Genomic DNA, 27,490 nt, shown 5'->3' on the forward strand with positions numbered 1-27,490 from the left:
TCTTCCTCTAACTGCCTAATATTTTACAATTACATATAATTATTGGTAAGGTTACCTGCTAGTTTAACTTTTTTCTTTTGTAATTTAAATGTACTTTATTTTAGCTCATTCATACCATTGTCAATTTAGTAATTACTCTTACCTGAAGATACTTAAACCAGTAGAAAGTATTTTTGTTGCTGTTGTTATTAGAGAAATGAGATAGTACAACATAGTACAGTGAAAACTACGTGGTATTTGGATCTTGGGCAAGTTTTTTACACTTTGAATCACAATTTTCCTAACTGTAAAACGTGCATGATAATAATGTCTACTTCTCCAGGTTGTTAGAATTATATTTATGAAAACGACCTAACTTAATCAATTTCATTAAAACCATCTTATCTCGTGAAGGATTTGATGAAGCAACTTACACCACCACATATGATAAAATAATAGTAAAATATTTTTTAAAAACTTTAAAACTCAGTTAAAAAAATTAACGAAAGCAGAAACAAAACCAGAGGAGTAAAAAGAATCATGAGTAAGCAGATCATAAGGTCCTATGTACTTGCTAAAGTTGAACCACAAGTGAGCTTTCTGGTAACCAAAGGGGGGGAAAGGAAATGATAACCAGTAATATACTAAATTACTATAATTAGAGGGGAAAATTATACTCTGTCCTCAAGCTGTACAGAAGTTCACAGGCCACAATTTCTCGCTTGGGGCTTCCTGTAGAGGACACATAAAGAGTTATCTAACTAACCCTGGTATAATTTACATGGTTCCTACTGATCTTCTGCCGCTATTGTTTTTTAAAAGTGTCCTGGAAGTGTTCTTATTCATGATGGTTGACTACCGAGGTAACTACGTTTCAGAAAAAGGCTTTTTCCACCCTTGGAATAATTCTTATGTTCAATGTCAAGTACGGGAAATGGTGGGGTCAGGCCAGAAGTAACAAACCACAGCGTCCATGCAGCTGCCACTTGACCTGGACCGAGGGGGTTTTTTGGTACTTTCCAAACTATGTGTCAAGAACCTGTCAGCCCTCATTTTGCCTGACGACTCTTCGCTTATTATCAACACCTGTTGCTCTGACTAAAGACCAGAAACCTAATTCTTAGGTGGATTGCATTTTTCCACTCAGCTTGCACTTATTAAATTGGTCTTGCATTAACAAATAGGATAATCTTTGCACTGGTCAACTTCTGAAAAAAAGACCTTACTCTTACTTGCCCAAAGCTAAAACTTTCAGATAATTGTGGCAATTACTGATCATATACTCTCAAAATCAATAATAAGCATATGTAATGACATATACTTTTTTTTTTTTTTTTTTTTTGCGGTACGCGGGCCTCTCACTGCTGTGGCCTCTCCCGTTGCGGAGCACAGGCTCCGGACGCGCAGGCTCAGCGGCCATGGCTCACGGGCGCAGCCGCTCCGCGGCATGTGGGATCTTCCCGGACCGGGGCACGAACCCGTGTCCCCTGCATCGGCAGGCGGACTCTCAACCATTGCACCACCAGGGAAGCCCGTCATGTACCTATTTTTGAAGGAATTTCCTTTTTCTCTGTTTCTGGAGAGTAAAATAACCTTTGGGAAATATGAACTTGTGGCTGTGACTAACCAGCAATGTCACAATTTTCCTTTTTGCCTTGTAGTACCTTGAAAGTGTGAATGGTGTTACACTCTTACTCATACCAGACCCAGAAGCTTTAAAAAGAATGTTCCACAAGCAAGTATTAAACTTTAAATATATAGTCTATGCAAATGTGCCACTTTGAGAAATGGAAGGTATCGCAGTTGTGATTTTATGTCTCTTAAATGTTAAAAAAAAAAAGCCCTCAGACAAAATTCCACCACCCCACCCTCGCCCCAACAAGGAGTTGTCCTTGTAATTGATTCTGTGTCCTTGGCAGCCCAGCATTCCAAAGGTGAGCCATGCTGGAGCGCCACGCCCCCCTTAATCTTTCAATAGAAAATTCCCGCTACCCAAGAAGGGCTGCCACGATTGCTTCTCTTTTTCCCTTCTTGCCCTTTTTCATGATCATCCTAATATTTGTGGAGTACTGACTCTTGTTATTAATACTGTTCTAAGCACTTTATCTGTGTTAACTCATTTATCTTCCAAGATAAACCTATGAGTGGGTACTGTTATTATGCTTCTATTTTAAATAAGGAAACTGTATACAGAGAAGTTAAATAACGTACCAAAGGACACATTGTGAAATTCAACCCCAGAATCTGGTTCTAGAACTTCCACTCTTAATTGGTGTGCGTGCATCTATTCGTTCAATCATTTATTCATTCATACAACCCACCCGTGTCAGGCACGAATCTAAGTGTGAGGAAGATGCAGCAGTTACCAATTCAAAGTCTTCACCCTCACAGAGCTTACGCTCTAATGGGGGACACTGGGAACAAAAAGGTAAACAGCTACATACTATATGTTCAGAGACTGGGAACAGTAGAGCAGGTACAAGGATGGAGAACAATGGAGGAGAGGCTATGGCTGGCCAGGGCAGGCCTCTCTGAAGAAGTGGCATTTGATCAGAGTCCTGAACGATGTGCAGAAGTGAGATGTGTATGTGGGCTCTGGGGGGAAACAGTCCAGCCAGAGGGAACTGCAAGGATGAAGGCCCTGGCCTCACAGCGGGTTATGGTGCGCTCCACGCGCAGCAAGAAGGCCAGTGTGGCTGGATCCCAGTGGGCAAGGTGGGAGCCAGTGCAGGTGGATTCGGAGAGACCGAGAGGGGCCAGATCACCGGCCACGGTGGTGATTTTGATTTCATTCTATGTGTGATGGCAGCAAAAACTTGCAGGTTTGGAACTTAAAAGTAATGGAATCAACTTTTTTAAAAACTCATTTTTCTTCCATTTCCGACTCTGCCAACTGTTACAGTGAGGCTAATTTTCATCTTTTCTAACATAATTTTATTTTGAACACTATGCTGGCTTCTCTATGTGCTCTCTTAATGCTAACTTCCACTTTTATTTTTGCTTCGAGAAGTCCCTTCATTGAATTCTGGTTTTGGTTGTCATTTATGCTTGTGTGTAACCTGGGTGGATAAGTTCTGGTCACCACAGCTCAAGAAAGTCAAAGCAGAGCTGAGAAAGGTCCAGAGAAGAGCAGCTTCAATGAGCAGAGGGAGATTAAACGAATTACGATTTCTCCAGCAGAACGACTACCACTAAGAAGGGACACAACAAAGTGTCTGTAAAAATATGGAGGGTATGAGTCAGGTGAACAAAGACTTGTTTGCCAAATCCCAGAAAACCATAACTTAAAACACCCTTAAAACTGAAAGAGCTCATTTGGAGAAGAATAAAAGTATGTGTTCTTCTGCACAATTGATACTTAAATGCTGGAGATATAAGTAGGTTCAAGAGGGAAGGAGATTAGCAGATGGTAGGGTCATCTAGTCATGAAATAAAATTTAATTTTGCCTTGTGAATATTTTCTAGATATTGCTAACAAACCTACAGAAAACGGAATAAAGATTCCCACGTATATGTTCCTCGGATCTAACAATTATCAATATTTTTCCATACTATGTCCCCATGCTGTTGGAGCTGGCCTCACAGAATGTAAATTCCATGCTATACCAACAAATATTTCAGAAATAGAACAGTAAGCTCTAAAACTGACCTAACCCAGATGAAGGTTTTTTTTATGTTATTGTAACTAACAGTACTTTGAGAAAAACAAAATGACTATTTCAGAGCAAGTATCTTGGGTTTTCCCTTGGCCAACACTGAATTTATTTTGGTTTTACTTACGGCTTATACACCCAAAAGTATACACCCTCCCCACTACATTTTTACTGCTTAAGACTAAATTCTATATATATATATATATATAGAATAGAATATAGAATCTATATTTACAGATTCTATAATTACATGCTCTAGAAAACAGAAATAATGAGGAAGAGGAAGTGCAGGAAGATGATAGCTTCAATTTAGCAATTAGGTGCTGTATGTAAAATCACATTTAATCTTTACCTTGACCAATCGAGACACATATTATAAACCCCGTTTTATAAATGATGAAATTGAAGTTCAAAGAATTAAAGTAACTTTCCCAAGACAACAACAACAAAAAAATTCCAGCCGCTTCAATAACACCCAATCTCCAATTTGTAGTTCTTCAACTCAGTGAGACTGTTGCTCTCAGCTTGAATTGTTCTGTGCTTGGACTCTAGCTCCTTGTACTACAATTGGGAAAGGGCAGAAAGAAAAGAGAATTTAGGGCTTACCTCATTTGTCCTTTGCTGCCTGTTGCCCAATATCTGAATTCTATCATGTATCTATGATACCAGTTATTCTTACCAGCCATTATGTATTTTGCAAGTAGTTTTGTAGGGGGAAACATTGTTTTGTTTTGTTTTCAGACAAAAATATAATACTGTATACTCAAATCACAGGCCTAAATGTAGAACCCTTATCTTTGCTATGGTGTTTGTGGTTTGGGGCAGTGTCACTGGGAAACAGCATGAGCTGGGATCTTCTTGTTCCAAGGTGCATTTTCTACTCCAGTGCCTTTTACATCTAGAATTTATAATTCCAATATGTAATTGTATCAGCCTTCTGTTGCTGCTGAACAAATTATCCCAAAACTTAGTGGCTTAAAATAACAAATGTTTATTATCTCACAGTTTCTAAGTGTCAGGAATTTGAAAGCAAATTAGCTGAGTGTTTCTGGCTCAGGGTCTCTCATGACGTTGCAGTCAGGATGTCAGCCAGAGCTAGTCATCTGAAGGCTTGACTGGGTCTGAAAGGTTCACTTCCATGTTGGCAGGAGGCCTCAGTGCCTTGCTGACTATTGGCAGGGAGACTCGGATGCTTACCACATGGATCTCTCCATAGAGTGGCTTGAGTCCTCACAGTATGGTAACTAACTTCCCTCAAGTGGTTCAACACAGACAGAAAGGAGGAAACCACAATGTTTTTTTATGACCTAGCCTTGTATATCACCATCCCTTCTGCTCCATTCCATTGATTAAAAATGAGTCATTATATATCGTCCACACTCAATAGGAAGGGAAATTAGTCTCCATCTTTTAAAGGGACAAGTACCAAAGAATTTGTGAATATACATTTTTTTTTTTTTTTTTTTGCGGTACGCGGGCCTCTCACTGTTGTGGCCTCTCCCGTTGCGGAGCACAGGCTCCGGACGCCAGGCTCAGAGGCCATGGCTCACGGGTCCAGCCTCTCCGCGGCATGTGGGATCCTCCCAGACCGGGGCACGAACCCGTGTCCCCTGCATCGGCAGGCCGACTCTCAACCACCGTGCCACCAGGGAAGCCCCGAATATACATTTTTAACTCACCAAAATATTATATTTACCGGAACCAAACAATTTATTTTTCCCTGGATTAACTTGAATCTCTTGTACGGACAAAGTTATTTGAAGCAGACCTTTTTTTTTTTTTGGTAGCTAAACCATGAGTTTAGCCCATCTGGTAGTGTATCTGTGATGTCTACGTTTCCTCTTGGCATTTTTACCCATCCTTATCTAGTTGTTTCCTTCATTCTTTCTCCCTAAGCATGTATTTTGTGACTATACCTTCTTGGGAACGTTTATGAATTTATCATAGTGTGAGGAAGGTGAAAATATTTGTATAAAATACTCTCTATGTGGAGGCTAAGAGTTAATTTTACCTTTTAAAACATAAATTTGAAAAAAATTTCCTATTGACTCCCAATTGTGTCATGTCCCCCTTCTTCAGAATCTAGAAATCGTTCTCTTTAGGGACAGAGAATCCGGTCTTCTCCTTGGTAATCAGAAAATCAGGGCAATAAACTTGAAATTATTACATGAATACATTCCACACTGGGAGGTGGCAGGGCAAAAGGACTGCTGTCAAATCCCATTCACACTGACTACTTGAAAAAGTGCCCTGGAACCCAGAAGGGACTCTACAGATTTGTTATGATAATTATCTGTCTTTGTCATCATTCTGTACAACCTCCACTGACATTAGTATTGAATATGAAATCTTAGAAATAGGAAAATCTTCTCTCTCTTAATCCATTGAATCCCCGTGAAGTGAGAAGCAATCCCATATGACTAGCCCAGAGCAGAGTTCCTCCGGTTCACTTAGCAAAGGCCCCTCCTTTGAATATTGATAGAGGAATGTATTTACATTTGCTTAGCTCTTTTTCATTAAGGTTAATACAGCAAGCAATTCCCTCTTGCTTCAGTGTCTGTTTTTTAAAGATTTCTGGCCAGAGCCTTTGTTTTCTTTCAGGGATCCAAATAAGCATAAAACAAAGAGTACCTTCCTAATTTTCCTGTTGCTCCCTCTCTAGGGTGGTGCTAGAGGGGTCACTTAAAAGACAACTACTGGGCTTCCCTGGTGGGTAGGATTGAGGAATCTCAGCTGGTAAATGACAATGTCTTCTCATCAGACACCTCCCACCTGGGAAAAGAAGCCAAAGATACAATGTTTTCTTTGAATACTCAAGGAAAGTTAAGGAAAACCCAAGAACTCTTTCTCGAGGAAGTTCATAAGTCCATACATCATTCTGGGTCCTTAGCCCATACTAGTCTGTGATGTCACCAGCCCATAACACCACTCTTAATCAAAATCTCCCTACTGGGCTTCCCTGGTGGCGCAGTGGTTGAGAGTCCACCTGCCGATGCAGGGGACACAGGTTCGTGCCCAGGTCCGGGAAGATCCCACATGCCGCGGAGCGGCTGGGCCCGTGAGCCATGGCCTCTGAGCCTGAGCTCTGCAATGGGAGAGGCCACAACAGTGAGAGGCCCGCGTACCGCAAAAAAAAAAAAAAAAAGACAACTACTCACTCCTTATCGTGCTCAGCCACTTCCCAACCTCTGATCTATTCCCTTGTTTCAGGAGAAAAAGGAAAGATATCAAATGCCCCAGTCATTTTTACATTTTCCCAGAAATGGAGGATAATAAAGGAAACAGAAATTACGCATATATCAAACACTCTGCTTCTTAGAAGTAGCAAGGGCAAATAAAAGCTAACATTCATGCCCTTGGATCTCCAGTTCCCATTTACAGCTGTGAAACATGAGGCTCAGCTCTGGAGAGTGTATCATTATTATTCAATGGTAGACAGTAGAGAGTCAGAACTCAAATCTTGGTCTTCAGTTTCTGGATCCTCTGCTTGTTCCAACATGGATGCCACTGCCCCTCTGGCATCAAAGAACTCAAAAAAAGAAGACATATTGCTAGCAATAAAGGGACTATCACCAAGTTCCAGATTCTTCTTCTGATGACTGCTTATATCCCTTGTCCTTGGGTGTGATCTGATCACTGCTTCAGAATAATCCAGGTAAATTGATGCTACCTGCTGTCCTCTGCCCATCTGGGCCCTCCCAGGGGCTTGCCCTCTGCGCTGCCTCATTGGATACCTTCCCTGTTCCAGGGTGACTGCAAAGGCTGGCCTTCCCTTGGCACATTTATCCTCAGCCCCCAGTGAACAAGCAGAGCACACAGTGGACTAACTCATTTATTTCTACTCATTTATTGATGGCCTTTCATAACCCAGTTATTAAGTCATCAATAACTTCAGAGAAATAAATGAATGGATCCAGAATTGGGCCAACAGCTATTTAAGACATACACTGAACATTTTATCTCAGATCAGCAGAAACGTCAATGCTGGATCATCCATGGTATTTCCCTTACCTGGAAAAACATTTTCTATGTTTCATTCTAATTGGAGCCCAGTTTATTTCTCTACAAAGCAGTAAAATGAATAACATCTCCAGTATCCCAAGTAAATTAAAGTTTGAAAAATAGATTACAAGTGTTAACATTTTTTCCAAAATGCTACCTAGTATGTGTTGCTCTCATCAGCTGGCAAAAAATAACCTTGGAAGATTTCCCAGAAATAGAGTATAAGCTCTTTCAGGAGTGCCTGTACGTTCTGATCTATTCCCCTCAGGAAATAAAATAAAAAGGAGAGGAAAAAGGGGGTAAAAGGCAGGGAGGTTTTCCAAGACCTTCAGAAATCCCTGAAACCAGTATTTAGGAGTCTAGAGAAATTTCTAACACTGAAGTTAAGTTTCTTCAGGGACACTTTCCAACCCATTAGCGTTCACCCAGCTGAGGGGAGCCATGCATTTTCATTACGTTTGGGGGGATATATAGCTGCTGCATCTCAACCTTCAGTATCCCGACCTCATCTATTCAGATACCCATTTGCCCTAGTTTGCTCTCCACTTACACCCACCTAGATGACAGGAATCAAGGCTGCTGCTGAGAGGCCACAACTGTGCTTGGAAACCTCTCTGTGCTCCAGTTGCCTCAGTTTCCTCATCTGTAAAATAGAAATAATAATATATGAAGAGCACTTAGAACAGTGCCTGGCACATGGCATCTATTCAAGGAGTGCCAGCCGTTATTGTTGTTGTTGTCATTAATGAAAAAACAGTATTTTCCATACGATTAGGACCTCAGAGACCAGCCAATCCAATTTCCTCAATTCATTTTACAGGCGAGGAGACTGCAGCCCAATAGCCTATCATACGGTGTGTGTGCTTTCCGAAGTTCAAAGGCTGCGTGAGATACCAGCAGAAAGAACAGCACCTTTGGAGTCCTTTAGTCCTACGTTCAAATTCCAGCTCTATAGCTTGCTAGCTATGTGACTTTGGACTCAGCTCTTCCCTTCTCTGGGCCTCTCTAGGTCCTCACCTGTAAAATAGGTATAATGCAACCTACCTTGAGGGTTTGTTGTGAAAACTGAAAAACAATGACTGAAAAAGTTAGTGACTGGATAATGTGACCAGCGCCTTGCCTAGGAATGAATGAGCATTCCACAGCTGGAGAATGTTATTACAAATGTCATTCAGCCGGGCTGCTGTGGAGTGGGTGCTAGAATCCTGGGCCCCTGACTGCCAGCCAATCTCAACACTACACAGCCCACCTTAACTTAGAAACAAACAACCAAACAGAAAAACAGAAATTTGCTTACACTCCTTTCTATTAATTTTCTTCAGTGACTGTCTTGTCATCCATAGATATTGTCAGCTATCAAAATTACCTGTGCCTCTGCATGGTTAAAATGTGTAACTGCTTATTGTTCTTAAGGAAAGAAAAAAGAAAAGAAGAGAAAAGAAAAGAGAGAGAGAACTCCCCAGGGCTAGCCCAGAGCGTTACTACCTAGTTTAGTTCAGGGATAACAGTTTTACTCTGCCAGCTGAGCCCCAACGTGCTGACCTGTTTGAGAGACAGTGACTCAGAAACGACTTGCAAATGTTGCAAGATGATGAAGAAAACACTAAGTATAGCAGTGACTTTGCAAATCTGACACCTTTCTTGGGGTAGAAATAGCTAGAGAAAGGTTCAGGGACAGATGGAAATTGAACTGGACACCTTGGTTTCCCTTCTGTGGAAATGCCATGGGTACATTCTAGCTCTAGATAACAGGGCATGGCACTCTGGGTCTATCAGAAAACGGATCTATGAAACTCTGACATCATCCATGAAAAGATAATAGATGTCCCATTGTGGGACTTGGGAATGGGGCATGTGGTCCATGACCAGGTAAGTTTGAGAAAGGCTTCCCTCTCAAAGATTTACAATGCTCATTTACAAACGAAAGATTCCAAAAATTTCTGAATGTAACAAACCTGGTTAACACTCTCAAACCCATCCCTTCCTGAACGATCGGCACAGAATTTCCATCAACATCACGTAGGACAGTGGCATACTTAGGAACGCCTTTCAGGAAACTGTTCAGTGTTGGAAATCAGAGATCTTAAAACAACCAATGAGAAAGGCTGCCAGTCTGGGTTTTCATTTTATTGTGGAGTGTCTGCTTCAACCATTTTAGACAAAGGATAAGTGGCGGCCTAGAAAGGGAGGGACCACACTTAGCATCCTTGTGTTCCCCTTCTGTTTGTGGGGCATGGACCTGCAGCGTCTGCTTCTACATGTGTTTCAGAGAGCAGAATACAGCCTTTTGTGTTCAGTTATTTATCATTACCCATCAGTGGAACTGTCTGGAAAGGGGCAAAAAAGTAAATAAACAAAGTAAAGTAAATCACCTTGGTTTCAACTAAGGGCTAGCTTTGGAGCAGCCAGTGGTTTCTCACTGTCTTCCATGCCTCATGATTTCTTGAGAATGTTCACATTATTACTGGACTGTGAACTCCTGATACAATTTGGGCATGGAAACCGAGGGCCCAAACAAAGCAATGAAGTCCATGTTAAGATATAAATGCTTTTAATGATGAAGATAATTACAACTGATTGAAGTCTGGAATTCTCTTAATATGCAAAATGAGATACACAAAAGAGGTAAAAATGTCCCGGAATCTCCTTCACACCACATTGCAATGTCCATTATCATCTCTCTAAAGTTCACAAAAATTTTTCACCTTTTTCTCACATTTTCATCCTCTACTGTTACATAAACACCTATCTCTTTTGTCCTTTTCTTCCTCCTTCCCACTGTGGTCCTTTGAGGAAAAAAAAAAAAAGAGTGAGTGAGCATGGGGTTGGGGGAGACAAACACATTCATTCAGTTATTAAATTATTACAGGCTTCTTAACCGGAATATCTATTTCAAAACTTAAGAATCGAAGGGGGAAGATATCAAAAATTAACCATAGGCTTTGGTAGTGATCTATCAAAAATAAAATGAATGAAAACTAGTTTAACAATTATTAGACTGTTATCCCTTTAGTCTTGACCTTTTGGTAAATCGTAAATAAATACCATCCAAATCTGACAGAAATAACTGCAAAATCCCCACAACAGCAATCTGACAGAAATATCATGTTCACTGGTGTCAACAAAGTGGCATTTCTTAGCTGTTTAATAAAATAGGAATTATGAAAAAAAGTAAACGTTGAATTATGCCACAAGAACCTCACCCATATGGCAAGATCCGTGAGCTAATCTGCTTGGCAGCAGGTTCAACATTTAGATGAAAATACCTGTATCTGGAAAGATTTTTTAAAAGTGGTTAAGTTTAATTTAGCTTGACGCATATTCTTATAGTTAAAATATATTAATATTATATACATGTATTAATACATTAATACATTATTAATGTATTAATAATTAATACTATGTATTAATGTTGATATTATATCTCAATATTTATAGTGATCATTTATCCAATGCCTTTTTCTGTTGTCACTCGCTAGGAAGCAAACAACTCTGGCAAAAGCACGACGAAAACAGAGACTGCCTGGCTCTTCAGAATGTGGTACAGCTTTGACCACAAGTATCCTTTGATAATGATAATCTCCCAGGTCCTGCTACATGGCAGACACTGACTTCGAGCACTTAATCATTGAGGTCTGCGCTGCTGCTCTTCAAGAAACGCAGAAAGGTAAAGCGAATTCACGAGCAAATTTAGCCAAAAGAATGATTTCAAAACATAAAAAGCTGTGTAGTCCATACTTAAGTGTTGCAAAGAGCTAAAGTGAAATCTCTCAGAGGCAAATGAATCTGGTGTGCTTGTGGCAATCTACTATTTCCTAATGCCCTATGATAAAATCATAGAGTCCTGAAAAACTGATCTATTTTACTAATTTTACTGTTCATCCCTTTGTAAAAATCTCACTTCTGGTGGAGTCGGCTAGGGTGACAAAGCTCCTTCACCCTTCTGCCAGGAACACATTTGTCTGTTTTTGTTTCATGCTGTAAAAAATGAAGGGGGAGGGGGGAGGGAGGATGAATAGTCCAAGGAGAAGAATAAGTCCGGTCATCACATTGTGAAATAATACTACTTTGTTTTCCAGGAAACACTTGAGTAAGCTTTTTCTAGTGACGGGCAATTTTAAAATTCTAGCAATCAGTGTAAACAGAGCGGCTCAGATACACCTTGCCATGCGACTCACAGAGCTGAGAAGTCAGGCCTGAAGGGCTTTGCCATTGTGAGTTGCAGTAAGCGGTCCACCTCTAATCCCAGGCAAAAGCGCCACAGAAGAAAGGAAAGAACTGTGCTGAAAATTGAATGTGTTGGGTCTTTGTAGTTAGTTTTCCACAGTCACAAATCCCTCTCCTTTCAGGGAGAAAATGTCAGTCACTGGGCGATTTTAAAGCAGCTCAGCAATGATTAAAGCCACAACAGATCAGAGGGAAAGGAAGAAGAATTAAGAACAGGGGAAAGAAATTCAAAGAATAAGATGAAGAGGAGGTAAAAATGGAAAGGGGAGAAGAAGCAAGAGAAATACAGGAAATTCACAGCAGGAAGGAAAGGAAAGCAAATTCGAGGAATGACTGTAGAAAAAAAAAATAAGTAAGAGTGAAGTGAAGAGAAGCCCATTGAAGATTGCAGAGATAAGCAAAAGTAAAACAAGGTTAAAATTAGAAAGCAATTCTGAAATAGTAGAACATTCCAAGAATTATGAAATGAGATGTGGAAGGTAGAGGCTTTTTGAGGCTACAGTTTTGCTTTTCCATACTTCTGTTATCTATGGGCAAATACCTTGCCTCACTCAATCTTGCGCTTTCATGGACAGTGTAGGTTGCCACCACCCTAAAAGTGGTCCATCTTGGCCATTACCTGCCTCTTGGAGGTTCTGGTACCTCACTCACCAGTCACTGGTCTCTCTGAGGGAAGCCAGTTCTTAGCAGGTTACGCTGCTTTGTGTTCCAGTTTGTTTCTCTTCTGGAAACACAATTTTCTCCTGCCGTTGCTTAAAGTATCTGATAACCAAATTTGTAGGAAGTTATAAAAATGTGGCTAAAGAGTACATATAAAGGCTGCTTGGTTATGACAAGATGTTCAGTAAGAAAGTGTCTTTTGGGGTTCCAGGACCCCATTTCCAACTTGTGGAAGGGGGGCTTCCCCACCCATCCAAGCAATGCGCCAGGTCAGTGTCCTACAACTCAACTCAATTCTGACACTATGTCCCTGGAGACAGAGTCAGATCTCACAGGTAAGGTCAGTCCCACAAGGCTGCCCCTACCACCACCACTTCAGAAGCCAGCCACAAGCCCAGGTTGTTACCTATGCTTCTGATCTATCGGCTACATGTTGGAGGTTCCCGTGACCTTCTCCTTGGGTTTGATTGATTTGCTAGAAGACCTCATTACTTACTAGATCATTGGTTTATTATAAAAGGATATAACTCAGGAACAGCCAGATGGAGGAGGTGCATAGGGCAAGGTACGGGGAAAGGACATGGAGCTTCCATGCCCTCTCTGAGTGCACCACTCTCCTCGAATCTCCACCTGTTCACCAACCTGGAAATTCTCCTAAACTCCATCCTTTTGGGGTTTTATGGAGGCTTCATTGCATAGGCACAACTGATGAATAATTAACCATTGGTGACTGAACTCCATCTCCAGCCTCTCTCCTCTTCCCCAGAGGTGGTGAGGGTGAGAACTGAAAGTTCCAACCCTCTAATCTAATGGTGGGTTCTCCTGGCATCCGGCACCCAACCTTAGTTAGGGTCCAAACGTCATCATTAACATAACAGAAGGATGCCTTTTTGCTTTCATCACTTAGGAAATTCAAGGGTTTTAAGAGCTCTCTGCCAAAACTGGGGATGAAGACCAAATTTCTATTTTTTATTATAAATCACAATATCACAAAATGGCAAATCAGAAATTAGATAAAAGATGTTTTGTTCAAATTCTGACAGTGTTGTAAGGAATGCTTTGCATTGCATTGCAAAATGGAAAAGATAACTTGGAGACAAGGAAATGTACGTAGGAACCCACCCAAATTTTTAGCTTAGAGCAGTGACACTAAATTCAGATGATGTCATAGTTTTTGTCTCACATTTTACCGGGGGGTTATTTCCATATGATTATGGACAAACTAGCAAAAAATGAAAGCAGGCTTACACTCTCAGTAATATCTCTTCTCATGGTAATTTGTCCTCCTGTGCATTCATCCTAGAAATTGCGGGGCTACCATCACTGCATAAATATATTTTCACTTAGACAACAGAGTTTTTATATCCTAGTTATGCTCTGAATTCATACCCAGAGTGTAGCAAACCAACCAGTTTCCACTCTGTAAACTCTTGATTTATCCATATTTTTAGAGAAAAATTATCCCCTTGGCATTTACCGTCATCCTGTTGGCCACCTAGAACCCAGGCGATGTGCCCCATGGACCTCATGGGTAGACTATGCCAGCTGCTGTCAATGTAGGGATGATCCCCCCAACTCTGGGGTCAGATTGCCTGGCTGAGGCCAAAAAGAAAGCGTGAGGCTGAAAGAAATGGATTATGCAGTTTGGAGCTGTTCAAGTTTCATTTTAGTAAAATTGCATCATGCAAATGAGGCATCATAAAGAATTACCGACAAAAGAAAAAGAAGAATAAATGAGCCTTCATATGCACCTTTGTAAGTCAGGATTCTCCAGAGAAACAGACACAGACCAGTCAGGAGTACACACACACACGCACACACACACACACACATGCATACATACATATACATATAATACACATACACATAGGTTTACTTCAAGGGATTGGCTTATTTGTTTGTGAAGGTGGCAAGTTCAGAATGTGCAGGGCAGGCTCTCAGTCTAGAAACTCGCCAGTAGGAGCTGAGATGCTGCAATCTTAAGACAAAACTTCTTCTTCCTCAGGGAAGCCTCAGTTTTGCTCTTAAGTCCACTCAACTGATCAGATGAGGCCCACCCACCTTATTGAGGATCATCTCTTTAAAGTCAACTGACTGTAGATGCTAACCACACCTAGAAAATACCTTCACAGCAACACCTAGATTAGGGTCTGATTGAATAACGAGGTAGCCTAGTCAAGTAAACATGTAAAACTAAGTGTCACAGTATTGACACTGTGTTCACATATTCACATTGAACTTATGCCCAATATTCAGACCCAAGGATACAAAGATGCTCTTAACTCACCATCGGTATCAATAAAACAAGTCACTATGGCTCATATAGTCTTGTTTTCTTTTTTTCATAGCATAATTAATACATATGCGTTCCCATAAAAATTTCCCAAAACCTACGGAAAAATAAAAATAATAAAAATTAACATTCCATAAGGATGAACCATGGCCAAGTACCGTGTTGAGTGCTTTACGTTATAATTTCATGTCACCTCCACAGCTCTGTAAGAGGGTGGCTCCAAGGGTAGAGTACCACACAAATGGACTGCTGATTGTCTAGGCCTCTGACAAAACAGCCTGTGCGGGCTGCCCTGGTGGCGCAGTGGTTAAGAATCCGCCTGCCAAGGCAGGGGACACGGGTTCGAGCCCTGGTCCGGGAAAATCCCACATGCCGCAGAACAACTAAGCCTGTGTGCCACAACTACTGAGCCTGCGCTCTAGAGCCCGTGCTCAGCAACAAGAGAAGCCACTGCAATGAGAAGCCCACGCACCGCAACAAGTACAAATAAATAAGCCGGAAGCCTATGGTGCCAAAATTGACGATTAGTTAAGATTTCACTATGATTCCCTGTGGGCAGCAATTCTGAGTCTTGCGGTGCAAAGCAGAAATTGAGAAGGGGGCTATGAGAAAGGGAACCACGTTACTGAGCACCAGTGCTTTGCCATCGAGAACATTCTTTCATTTAATCCTAATAACCACCCTTTTGGTTTCATTCTCACAAAGACTCTCTTTGAGATGGAAGAAACAAAGTCTCCAAGAACTTAAATAACTTTCTTAGGTTTCCATAGCTAATGTCAATTCCATGATCCAAGCCCGGATCTGTCAAAATCTAAATTAGGGACTTACCCGGCAGTCCAGCGGTTAGGACCCTGCGCTCCCACTGCAGGGGGCTTGGATTCAATCCCTGGTCAGGGAACTAAGATCCCACATGCTGCACGATGCAACCAAAAATTAAATAAATAAATAGACTTCGAAACACTTCAAAACAAAGACCGTAATGACAAAGAAAGGCATCACATAACGATAAAATCCATAAATATACTTAAATGAACGCTCTCACTGACAGCTCTATGTCCATGATAGCTCTTATCTACACATATACCCCATTTCCATACGTCCAGAATGTCACTCTTAAAGCAATGACTGTTATGACTGCTTACATTATGTCCTACAGAGTTCACATCCCAAGCAGCTGTTGAAGATATAGGAGGTGATAAGGTTAGGGGTCCTGGTCGGTCACCCTAAGAACACCACCATAAAGGAGTCTCCAAGTTTCTGAATCACGTTCTCAACTTTTCAAAGGCAGAAAGTTCAATATGCCAAAGAATCCGAGAATGGCTTCGTTTCATAGAAACGGATGGACTCTAGCCAAGCTCAGGGAGGCACAAGTAGAAACCAGACATCAAATTCCTAAATCATCATATGTGTCCTCATGGGGAGGGATATTCTCTCCCAGCCCTTAGAAGGGTCAAGTCGCAGTCTGGTCCCCAGTGTCCCTCCGGCCCCTTCTCTCCCTGTCGCTCGCTGGCTCACCCTGCTTCAGCACCCCGGCCTTCCTGAGAGACACCAAGCACATTCCTGCTTCAGAGCCTTCGCACTGTTTCCTCTTCCCCCTGCTTGGGATGCTCTTCTCTCAGACATTCGCAGGCCTCCCTCCTTCACCTCTTTCATCCAACTTGGCAGTGAGACTTTCCTGGCTCCATATATATATATATATATATATACATTTTTTTTTTCTTTTGCGGTACGCGGGCCTCTCACTGCTGTGGCCTCTCCCGTTGCGGAGCACAGGCTCCGGACGCGCAGGCTCAGCGGCCGTGGCTCACGGGCCCAGCCGCTCCGCGGCATGTGGGATCTTCCCGGACCGGGGCACGAACCCGCGTCCCCTGCATCGGCAGGCGTACTCTCAACCACTGCGTCACCAGGGAAGCCCCCTGGCTCCATATTTAAATTAGCCGTCCCAACAGGAGCACTCCCTCTCCCCTTCCCCGCTTCATTTGTCACCATTATGCTTATCACCATCTGACACTGTATGTACTTTTTGCATTTGTTATAATATTCTCCCCCAACCAGGATGTATGCTTCCTGCGGACAGGGATTTGGCTCTGTAATCAAAGCATACAACAGTGTTTGGCATATAGTGGACACTCAATAAATATTCACTGAATGAATGAATCAAGCAAGAAAGCAATATTTTCTATCCAGGGCACATTTACTCTAAAACGTTGATATAGCAGAAAAATCCAATGAATTATCTGAGGGTTGCTAAGTGAGTCTGAAAGCAGAGCAAGGCAGAGGGGATAATCTTAGTGTTTTTCATCCAGGCTGCCCTTCGACACCAAAAGGCACACCCCGGGTGCACACCCACCCCTCCCTCAGCGGCAGGGTCCCTCTCCCTGGGCAGGGACAGCCACCACGGCAGAGCTGGATCCCTGTTGCCTCACTGACCTCCTTCCTATGGTTGGTCCATCCTTCCTTAGGTTTAATTCGTACACCTGATCTCATATATTCAAGCCTGGCTCTGGCTTAGAAGCCATTCTCTGTCTGGGTGACTGTATCTTATCTCACCGATTGTGTGTTGATTTTATTTGTATATAGAAATCAGAATTTAGAGCCACCTATCATCCTCACTAACAATCTCTTTTAATGAGAAGGTTAGAAATTGATGTCCCCTTATTCAGATTTTAAGACATCAGATAAAACGGTTTGCTTGGATTCGCAGTGTTGCAGCTGGTATAGGAATCGTAGGTTGCCTTATTCGTAGATGACTAATGATGCTGCTGGACTGTCTACTTTCTACAGTCTCTATCCATTCTATCATTTATCATCTCTCCCCTTAAGCATGCTTCCCTGGTGGCGCAGTGGTTGAGAGTCCGCCTGCCGATGCAGGGGACACGGGTTCGTGCCCCGGTCCGGGAAGACCCCACATGCCGCGGAGCAGCTGGGCCCGTGAGCCATGGCCACTGAGCCTGCGCGTCCGTAGCCTGTGCTCCACAATGGGAGAGGCCACAACAGTGAGAGGCCCGCATACCGCAAATAAAACAAAACAAACAAACAAAAAGCATGTTTATATATTAGTTCTACAAATGTGAATGACAGAGGATAAGAATGACTTCTTCCAAAATAAAAAAGGCAGCCTAAAATCATTTTTAGCGCTTCCTGTATGCCGACATCAACTGAAAATAAGGAGTTATCCTGTGGTTGCCAACATTTTACAGAAGTGTAAAGATAACAATGGACTGGCAAGTTGACACAGTAACAGAATTACAAAGTCACATGGATGGAGACTTCCTTCCCATCACTGGCTTGAAATGAATTGTGCACTGAGATGTTACCAAGAAAATGAAAGGCCATGGCAGACGTGTAGATGTTGCAGCTCTTGAGTTTTCCATTAAAAAGTCTGGCAAGGAAAGTGGCAGATGCCAGACCCCTTCCTGAACCAAAGTGTGACAGATTGCATTCCAGGAAAAATAAACGTGAACATCCAGATCACTCAGAATGATCCTTGGAAACAAGTATTTCATGGATTTAAATGTAACGGCATCGTAGTCTTTAAACAACAACAACAAAAAAAAAACAAGGGAAAAGAACCCTTTCCTCCTAAAACTTGACAGAATTCGTTATATCCCACACAGTCATGCTTATTTTAAATCATAGGTATGAATATTGTGAGCGGCAATTTCCATTTTAAATGATGATCACTGCATTGCCGCTTTTTCTTATTCTGACTAGCTGAAGCATCTATGAATTAGTTGTTGGGTTGGTACTGTGGCCTTGTGAATGACTTGAGTTCACTTAGCAAAAAAACTCTCAGAGGAACAGGGAATGTTAGTTCTGTGATTCCTGTTTTATCGATGAGGCAACTGAGCCCCAAGGAGGGAAAAGACACACCCAAGGTCAGTGATGGACTTGGAGGCAGCATTCGTAATCAACAAAGACTGGGCTGTGTCCACCTGAAGAATCCACGGGTTGTGGTTCGGGTAGTCCATCCAGTGAGCTCTGGTGGCATTAATATGTGTGTGATGCGCTTATTGGTAAGTGTGCCTGGCATACAATTGATAGTTCGAAGTGATAGCTTCTTGGGAGGCTCATCAAAATCTTCACCAGTCCGGAGGCAGGGTGTGTTTTACTTTAAGTAGAAAGCCAGAGGGATAGCAGAGGATGTAAGTAAGATGCCTTTTGTTCAACTTATTGAGTACCTACTATGCGCCAAGCAATACAGGAGGTACTGAGGCGAACAGCAAACAAGGTAGGCACGGCTGACTCTCATGAAGTCGTGCTTATTTGATTCATTCAGATGAGTCATGACCCCAAAACCCCTTGAAATGGCAGGTGGCCCTTAGTGTAGGAAAGAGAGACCTTGGCATCTCCAGAGTTTAATGGGGGAACTCTTTAGAGAGCCGTGAATTAAAATAATTTGTAACCCTCACTTGCAAAATGTAACCAGATAACTCCACAAGCGGTTTCAGAAAGCACCAATATTTCAAAATATTTGAAAGAAACATAAGCAATCAGCTTTCTAAAGACTCTCTCTAAATACATCCCCAGTGGTATCCCACGTGAGGATGTATGTGGCATTATAACTGCTTCCCTCCTGGGAAGCTGGCTATAGGGAGGAGCTGAGCTTGCATGGGGCAGTAGTGCAGCCGGCACTCCCCCCTGGGTGGTTAATCCATTGCGTTTGCAGCTTGACTTTTGGTCTTCCTTGTCTTCACAAATGCTAGTGTAGAAAGACCTTGTAGACAGCCCTTGACTTAGCACCTAAGTGAAATGAAATTAAAATTCACTAAAAGAAAACACTAGCTTCCTGGATCCTTATATTCCTTGACTGTTTGGTGAGAACCAATGTAGGGAGTGGTATCCGTGCCTTGAAACATGAGCTGTCTTTTGTTCAGGTCATAACTTGGGTCTTCCATGGTTTCTTCATCCGTATAATGGGAACAATAAATATTATCTTCTGTTTTGGCTAAATCCATTGGAAAATTTAGCTATTTCTTAAAACAGCTTCCTACTGATGGTACCTTGTTCACTTATCTCTCAGAGCCAAAACATGTTTAAACCAGTTAAATAGTGCAATTTTCTTAAGACCCTGTGGCCTAAATATGTTGAAACATTCCATAACTGGACTTAAGCTCTTCTGGAGTCCTGACAAGTGACTACAAGCATGGCATTGTGAATTGTTGCCCAAACATGGTAGATACTCTGCTATGAATGTGAAAAGTTGTGGCTCCCAAGACAATAACTGAGTTTTCTACAATAATCCTAGGATTCTCCAAGAGTTTTGGCATCCCTGATTTGTTTTGCCTTTTCCCCTGTAAAAGTTTTAATAATATGTCTCTTAAATGAGAATGCTTTCTCATTTCATCTTCACTGTAAGCAAACAATATGAAAATCTGGATTTACACAAACAGGAAATCAGAAGATGAATCCTCCACTTCTCGAATGGATTCATAAAACAAATTCCTTTAAATCCAATTTTAAAAATCTGTTGAGCACTTTCTCATTGCAAAGCACTGTATTAGACTCTCCTCTTTTCTCTATTTATTCACGTATTCATCACATGTTTATCAAGAGGCTACCACGGGCCATGTACTATACTAGGCAGTAGGGATACAGCTGTTGACAAACCCTCACAGAGCTTACATTCCAATCTGGTTCTGTCTTTGAGTTTCTGACTTACAGATGTCTTTTCAGGAAATGACTTTGGTATAAAGAAAGATACACTTAGACATTCCAGTACTGGTTTTCATCAAATAGAGGGAAATCTGGCTCAGTGGTCAGGATTTACTGATTTGCTACTGTAGCCTACCCACTTACTAGTTGTGTAACTTTAGGAAAGTTATTTACCCTCTCTGTGCCTCAGTCTCTCAGCTGCAAAATGGGGATAATACAAGTCCCTACGTCATAGGTTTGTTTTGAGGATTAAATGAGTTAAAGCACTCAGATAAGTGCTCAAAAATGTGAGCTTTATTATTGTCATTATTACCTGTTGATGTCTGCTTCTCTTAAAGGGTAGCATCATGTAATGTATTTGGTGTTCGTTGTCATTTATTATTTCTGAGTGACCAAAATATCTATGGTCTTATATGCTTGTAATAATTTTTTGTTGTAACAGCCCTATTTTAATACCATAGGAAAGTCTTCAGTCTCCAGAAACAAAAGATTCCACTCAGGCTATAAATCAGACACAATTCTTCTGATTTGATCTTGAGTAGATGGAAGTAGCTGGGTGTTCGGCACTTCCTTGTGTCTCCTGTTCTGCACATGGGATTGTTTCATTTACAATTTTCCTAAGTTACAGTACTTCGTCCCATAGTATTTTTCTGGAAATTACACCACAGAAAGCAATTTTCGCTTGATAGAAAAGTGCAACCGTTTTCCTGTCCAGCAATGGAAGCAATACAAGCCTTTGATGATAATTATTCCTCTTGCACATTCTTGTGATAAAGGAAATCTTTTAATTGCACCTTTCAGGTGAAGCCATCATGTTTTGTCATTAGCAGTGTGATGTTACATTTGAAGGTTTCTAGGTCAGTACATACTGAATCATTTTATTAGAAATAAAGGAGAAGGAAATAATGTTAAGACTGACAAAAACATATGTATTACCTTAATGTTGCCAGTTTTGAATTTAGTTTCAATATTTCTTCCCCATGGGAAAAAAAGAGTATTTTGCTTAAATTGTCTTTAATTGCTACTTGGTCATTCCTTCTCAGCCGTAGGAGACAAGGCATTTACAGGCTGCCAACAAATTTGGGAGCTACCAGAGACACCTTAGCAGCAGGAGCCTTGGCTGCCGGTCTCACATATTCTCACCTGACAGGGAGACAGAGGCCAAGTCTATCTCGTGGACAGCAGTCCTCAGCCCTTGTCTGATTGTGAAGCTGTGGTAGACACAGTACAAGGCATGTGGGCAGACATGACCCCACCCTGATTAAAGTTCACTCCACAAGGTGGATGGTGATAACACCTTCTCAACGCATAATAACACCTTCTCAATGCATAAATAAGAGCAGGCAAAGAGGTACCTGCGCTGGCGGTGAATGGAAGAAGGGATTACAGGAGAAATCACTACTCTTCTTCTAATCATGTGGGAAAGAGTCCATGGAGGAACTGGGATTTCCTAACATGAAATTAAACAATGGGAAGTGAAGAAAGCGTTCCGCATGGAGGGAATACCATGGAGGATGGTCCCATGACAAGTGTGGCACGAATAGCTCAGAGAAGCCTGAGTAAGGCTTCCTGTAAGGCACAGAACTGGGAGAAGAGAAAGCAGGTGATCTCCAGAGAACTATAGTGTCAGCCTTTGAAGAAAGGAGGAGACTCTTATTCCCGACACCTAGCACAATCAGAATTCTCTCCCACTGGGATTCATTTTATTTCTTTGTTTTGGTCACTCAGATGGCTAAAGGTAGGGCAGCGTGTCACAGGCTGAAGAGCCTTTAAAGTTTCCTTTCTGTCGCAAATCTGATTCATCTGTCTGACGGTCATTTGTCAGGTACCTACACATTTAATGTGTCCAGAATTAACATTTAATCTAAATATTATATTAATATTTAATATTAATAAATTAAATATTTAATTTATTAATATTAAATCTGGAATAAAACAAGTATTTTGCTTAAATTTTCATTAATTGTTTTAAATGACTTTAGTTTTAATACTTCTTTCCTAGAAAAAAAATATGAGCCTGTCTTCTGGCTTCTGAAGTCACAGAGATAAATAAGAAATGGTGGTTGCCCTCAAGATGCCAGTAACCTAACGAGGTAGAGACAGCAGCCACCAATGCACTAAGAACTATATAAAAGTTATGAGCAAAAAGCATTATGGAAGCCAGAGGCGGGTGTAGCCAACGCACTCACCAGCTTTGGAGAATCAGAGAAGCCACACAGAAGTAACTTAGAAACCAGGTGGAGAAAAAAAGTAAGAATCCGTAAAGAACTGGGCTGAGGATGTGAATGGCATTTTGGCAATAAAACAGCTCAGGCAGAGCTTCCCTGGTGGTGCAGTGGTTGGGAGTCCGCCTGCCGATGCAGGGGACGTGGGTTCGTGCCCCGGTCCGGGAAGATTCCACATGCTGCGGAGCGGCTGGGCCCGTGAGCCATGGCCACTGAGCCTGCGCGTCCGGAGCCTGTGCTCCGCAACGGGAGAGGCCACAACAGTGAGAGGCCCGCGTACCGCAAAAAAAAAAAAACAACAGCTCAGGCAGAGACACAAACAGGGTGTGAGGTATTTGGAAAATGGTAAGAGATTCAGTGCAGCTAGATCAGTGGGAGGTGAAACTAAAGAGTTCTCATGTGGACAGATTGGGCTGGACCACGTGTGTCACGGTCAAGAAAATGGATTTTATCTTACTGACAGCAGGATACCAATGCCGCGCTTTAAGCACGGAGTCACACAGTCCGGCTTGTTATAATGAAGAGAACTCGTGGCTGTGTGGAAGGGGGCGGCTGAGAGAACAATAAACTTAGGATGATTCTGGACAGTTGCTCTCAAAATCACCCACCCGTTTTCTATGTGGGTAAAAATGAGGACAGGAATGTCCTCATTCTCCTTTGAAAAGCATTTGGGAACGCTCAATATGTGTTTCGAAACACAAGCGTATTAACATAGAAAGGTATCGTTTCATTAAGAGATTGATTTTATTTTAACTTCCACTAAGGAAAATCCGGTGGTGAAACGATTAGGGTCTACCAGGACGTTTTCTGGTTCAAAAGCCAACTCAGTCTTTCAGCTCAGCTTCTGGTACTGCAGTTACCTAACCATGGTCAGGAAAGGGAGCACTTCTGACAGAGGTTTGAACTAATCTAGCAGAAAATGTTGGATTAAAAATCACTTCCAAAGAAAAGGCTGCTTTTTGTTCCTAAACTGATAAACTCGAACACCACCAGCCCTCAGGCTACGCTCAGCCCTGGGGTCAGCCACTTGCCAGTGGTAACTGATGATTTTAAATGGAGGGGAAGAAGCACAGGAGAGCTAACCTTTCTCCAGAGGAAACAGACACATCCTCAAAGCATTGCCTTTGACATTCCTTAAAGCCATTTCCTTGGAATTCCTGGAAGTAAACCAGTGTGTTGAGTTTCACTGACCTGTTGCTTGTAAACATAGCCAGAGCTGCTTTCCAGCTTATACATACAGCCTTTAATAGCTGGAACAGGAAAGGCCATAACTCCTTTGTCCGTTTCCTCACTACCCTTTCCCAGCAGTCGCAAACACCTCTTCCTACATCCCTCAACACCAGGAGCACTTGGGTTGCAGGTGCCAAGCCCTTTGCCTTTCCCTCCCCTGCTTCATGTACACGCAGATCATGCTTGGAGCTTCCAAGAGCAGCGTACCAAGGCTGGCTGCATGCACTGCAGCAAGAGGGGACCCTACTCAGAAGCAGGTACACCACATCTTGAACAGCTCTGGCAGCATAAGCCCAGAAGCCTGGTCTTTGGCTTGACCAATTCTTTTCCCTTTACTTTTTTTGTTTTAAATTTTTACTCTCAGTCTGAAGTCCTCAGGCCTTCTCTGAGCTGTAATGTTTGGAAGATGAACATTATGGTAATTGGTAATTGTACAAGCACTTTGCAAACGTCAAGTGCTTCATAAAGTTGAAAAGATACTAACTTCATTGACGGGTTTATAGGCCTGAAGGCCCTCAGACTCACTATGCAGATATAAACAAAAAATTTTATTACATTTTTACTATTTTTAAATTCTAGCTGATTTCCTGCTCTAGTCAAGATTATGACGAGCACAAAAATCTGCTCTCAGTCTACAGATGTGCCTCGTTGAGAAATCTTTCTCCCCAGATCTCTGACACTCTCTTTTGAAGATGATCCACTGTGAAATGGATGCATCCCGTTCTTCCATCAATTAGCCCCTGTTAGGAAGCCTCTCCTTGCATAATCTCACGTGCATGTGGAAGCCAAAAAAGTCAAACTCATAAAAGCAGAGAGTAGAATGGTGTTTACCAGGGGCAGAATTGGGGGAAATGAAGAGGTGTTGGTCAAAGGGTACAAAGTTCCAGTTATGCAGGATGAGTAAGTTCTGGAGATCTAATGTACAGTATGGTGATTATAGTTAATAATTCTGCATTCTATACTTGAAATGTGCTGAGAGTAGATCTTAAGTGTTCTCACCACCAAAAAAAAAAAAAAAATGTAAATGTATGGGGTGATGGATTTGTTAATTAGCTTGATTGTGGTAATCATTTCACAATATATACATACATCAAAACATCACGTTGTACATCTTAAATATATACTATTTTTATTTGTCAACTATACCTGAATAAAGCTGGGGAAAAAAATCCCTGTTCTTGACCTTCCAGCAAGTAGAAGCTGGTGCTCTCCAGCTGAGGCCCTTCCTTCCTGGCCTAGCCTTTGTGAGAGATGTTTGTGTTCCTGATAAGAATCACAGATTAAACCCCCAATGAACATAGTTCTCTTGCTAGCTCAGTCTTTTACAAATCTTTGAAAATGTTGTCTAGGCCATTTAGAATGACAGATTAAATTTAAATCAGTTTTCTAAACTGCTGACCAGGACTCATTAGTCCTCAAAATCAATTTACTGGGTTCCTAACTAGTACTTTTTAATAATAATAAAAAAAAAATAGACTAGAGAAATATGTTAATGCGTTGCAGGATTAGAAATACTGTTTCATGAAACTTGTTTCAGGGGTGTGTGTGTGTGTGTGTGTGTACTCTACTTTGTGATATAAAATGTGTTTCTTAATGGAAATCCTAATCAAAAAGACTTGAAACCTTGATCTATGCTGGCCTCAAACCCTTATCCTGGAACTCTCAGGCCTTTTCACCTAATTGCTTTAAGTGCCAGGGTAGTTGGGTGAGGAGCTGTAAGAGCATATGGAAAGGAGAGCCATTGACTCTTACGGGTTATTTTGGAAGAGTTCATGGTGCTAGTGGATTTGAGCTGGACTTGGAAAGAAGGCAGAACTTGACAAGTAGAAACTGGAGGGAGCCAGAGGAAAGGCAGAAGGAGGAGAGAGAAAAGCAACCCAGAGCTGTGGAGAGAGGGAATTTGAAGATCTGGCTCCTAGGCCTGCCTCTCGGCTGTGGAACCTCAGGCTCTAGGCCTGCTCAGAGCCAATATTTTCTAATCTGCTATCTGCCCTGCTTAGTAATTACAATTTTCCAATGGAATAAGGTAAGTGAAACCACTTTGAAAACTAGGAAATATCAAACAAATGCAAGATATGCTTAGTAAGTTTTTCCAGGCAAAGCAAAGGTCACACGTGAAGGTGAGACTGTGCCTGGGATAGACGGAGGATGGCAGCTTGGCACATGTAGGGCTGGCCATGAGAGAGGAAGGGGCTAAAAAGCTGTGTTTAGGGAAATCTGTAAAGCTTTTGAGTATCAGGTGAAGGTGTCTGGATTTGATTCAGTAGATAATGGGGAAGCGGATGATTTGTAGACACAGGAGTGAGAGAATCCTGTTTCAGAAAGATTGGTTTAACAGCATTGATTAGGGAGAAGTCACAAGGGCCTAAATGAGACTAGTGGCAACGGGACTAGAAAGAAAAGGGACAGATGCTAGAAAACCCTGGCCCCAAATCCATAGAATCTGATGCCGTGGTACTGGGGGTACTGGGGCTGCAGAGAGGAAGGGCCAGGAGGTGCAGTTATTAGGGAGTGGTGGGCTGTGGGTAGCTGGGGGTGTTCCAACCCTCTGCTTCTGCCAGTCACAGAAACAGGAGGCAGGAAGACTAGTCTCATGGGGAGAAGCGGTTGACAACCCCACAGGTGGAAACCTATTTATATGAACCTGCTCTGTGTTCTTGCTGAGCCTGTTCTTTGGGAAAAACAAGCCACTGGCCCAGTCTTGCCTTGCAAATACAGTTCTCTTGACCTCTGAGTGAACTTAGTTTTTTCTCCCGAGCTGCTCTCTCACAGGGAGATGCTCTGCAATTAAAATTCTACACTTATTCAACATAGTTTTGGAAGTTTTAGCCACAGCAATCAGAGAAGAAAAAGAAATAAAAGGAATCCAATTTGGAAAAGAAGAAGTAAAGCTTTCACTGTTTGCAGATGACATGATACTATACATAGAGAATCCTAAAGATGCTACCAGAAAACTACTAGAGCTAATCAATGAATTTGGTAAAGTAGCAGGATACAAAATTAATGCAAAGAAATCTCCGGCATTCCTATACACTAATGATAAAAAATCTGAAAGTGAAATTAAGAAAACACTTCCATTTACCACTGCAACAAAAAGAATAAAATATCTAGGAATAAACCTACCTAAGGAGACAAAAGACCTGTATGCAGAAAATTATACGACACTGATGAAAGAAATTAAAGATGATACAAATAGACGGAGAGATGTAGCATGTTCTTGGATTGGAAGAATCAACATTGTGAAAATGACTATACTACCCAAAGCAATCTACAGATTCAATGCAATCCCTATCAAACTACCACTGCCATTTTTCACAGAACTAGAACAAAAAAATTCACAATTTGTATGGAAACACAAAAGACCCCGAATAGCCAAAGCAATCTTGAGAAAGAAAAATGGAGCTGGTGGAATCAGGCTCCCTGACTTCAGACTATACTACAAAGCTACACTAATCAAGACAGTATGGTACTGGCACAAAAACAGAAAGATAGATCAATGGAACAGGATAGAAAGCCCAGAGATAAACTCACACACATATGGTTACTTTATCTTTGGTAAAGGAGGC

General features: G+C 41.7%; 1 protein-coding gene across 1 annotated transcript in view; it reads left to right on the forward strand.

Moving 5' to 3' along the window:
* Positions 1–27,490, forward strand: part of SLC9A9 (solute carrier family 9 member A9) — a 538,678-nt gene that overhangs the window by 427,935 nt on the left and 83,253 nt on the right. Inside the window, exon 14 of the mRNA XM_030873292.2 lies at positions 11,114–11,193. Coding sequence (XP_030729152.2) covers positions 11,114–11,193 — 80 coding nt within the window. The remainder of the gene's footprint in view (positions 1–11,113; positions 11,194–27,490) is intronic.

Source organism: Globicephala melas, chromosome 4 (assembly GCF_963455315.2).
Source record: "Globicephala melas chromosome 4, mGloMel1.2, whole genome shotgun sequence".
Lineage (NCBI taxonomy): Eukaryota > Metazoa > Chordata > Mammalia > Artiodactyla > Delphinidae > Globicephala > Globicephala melas.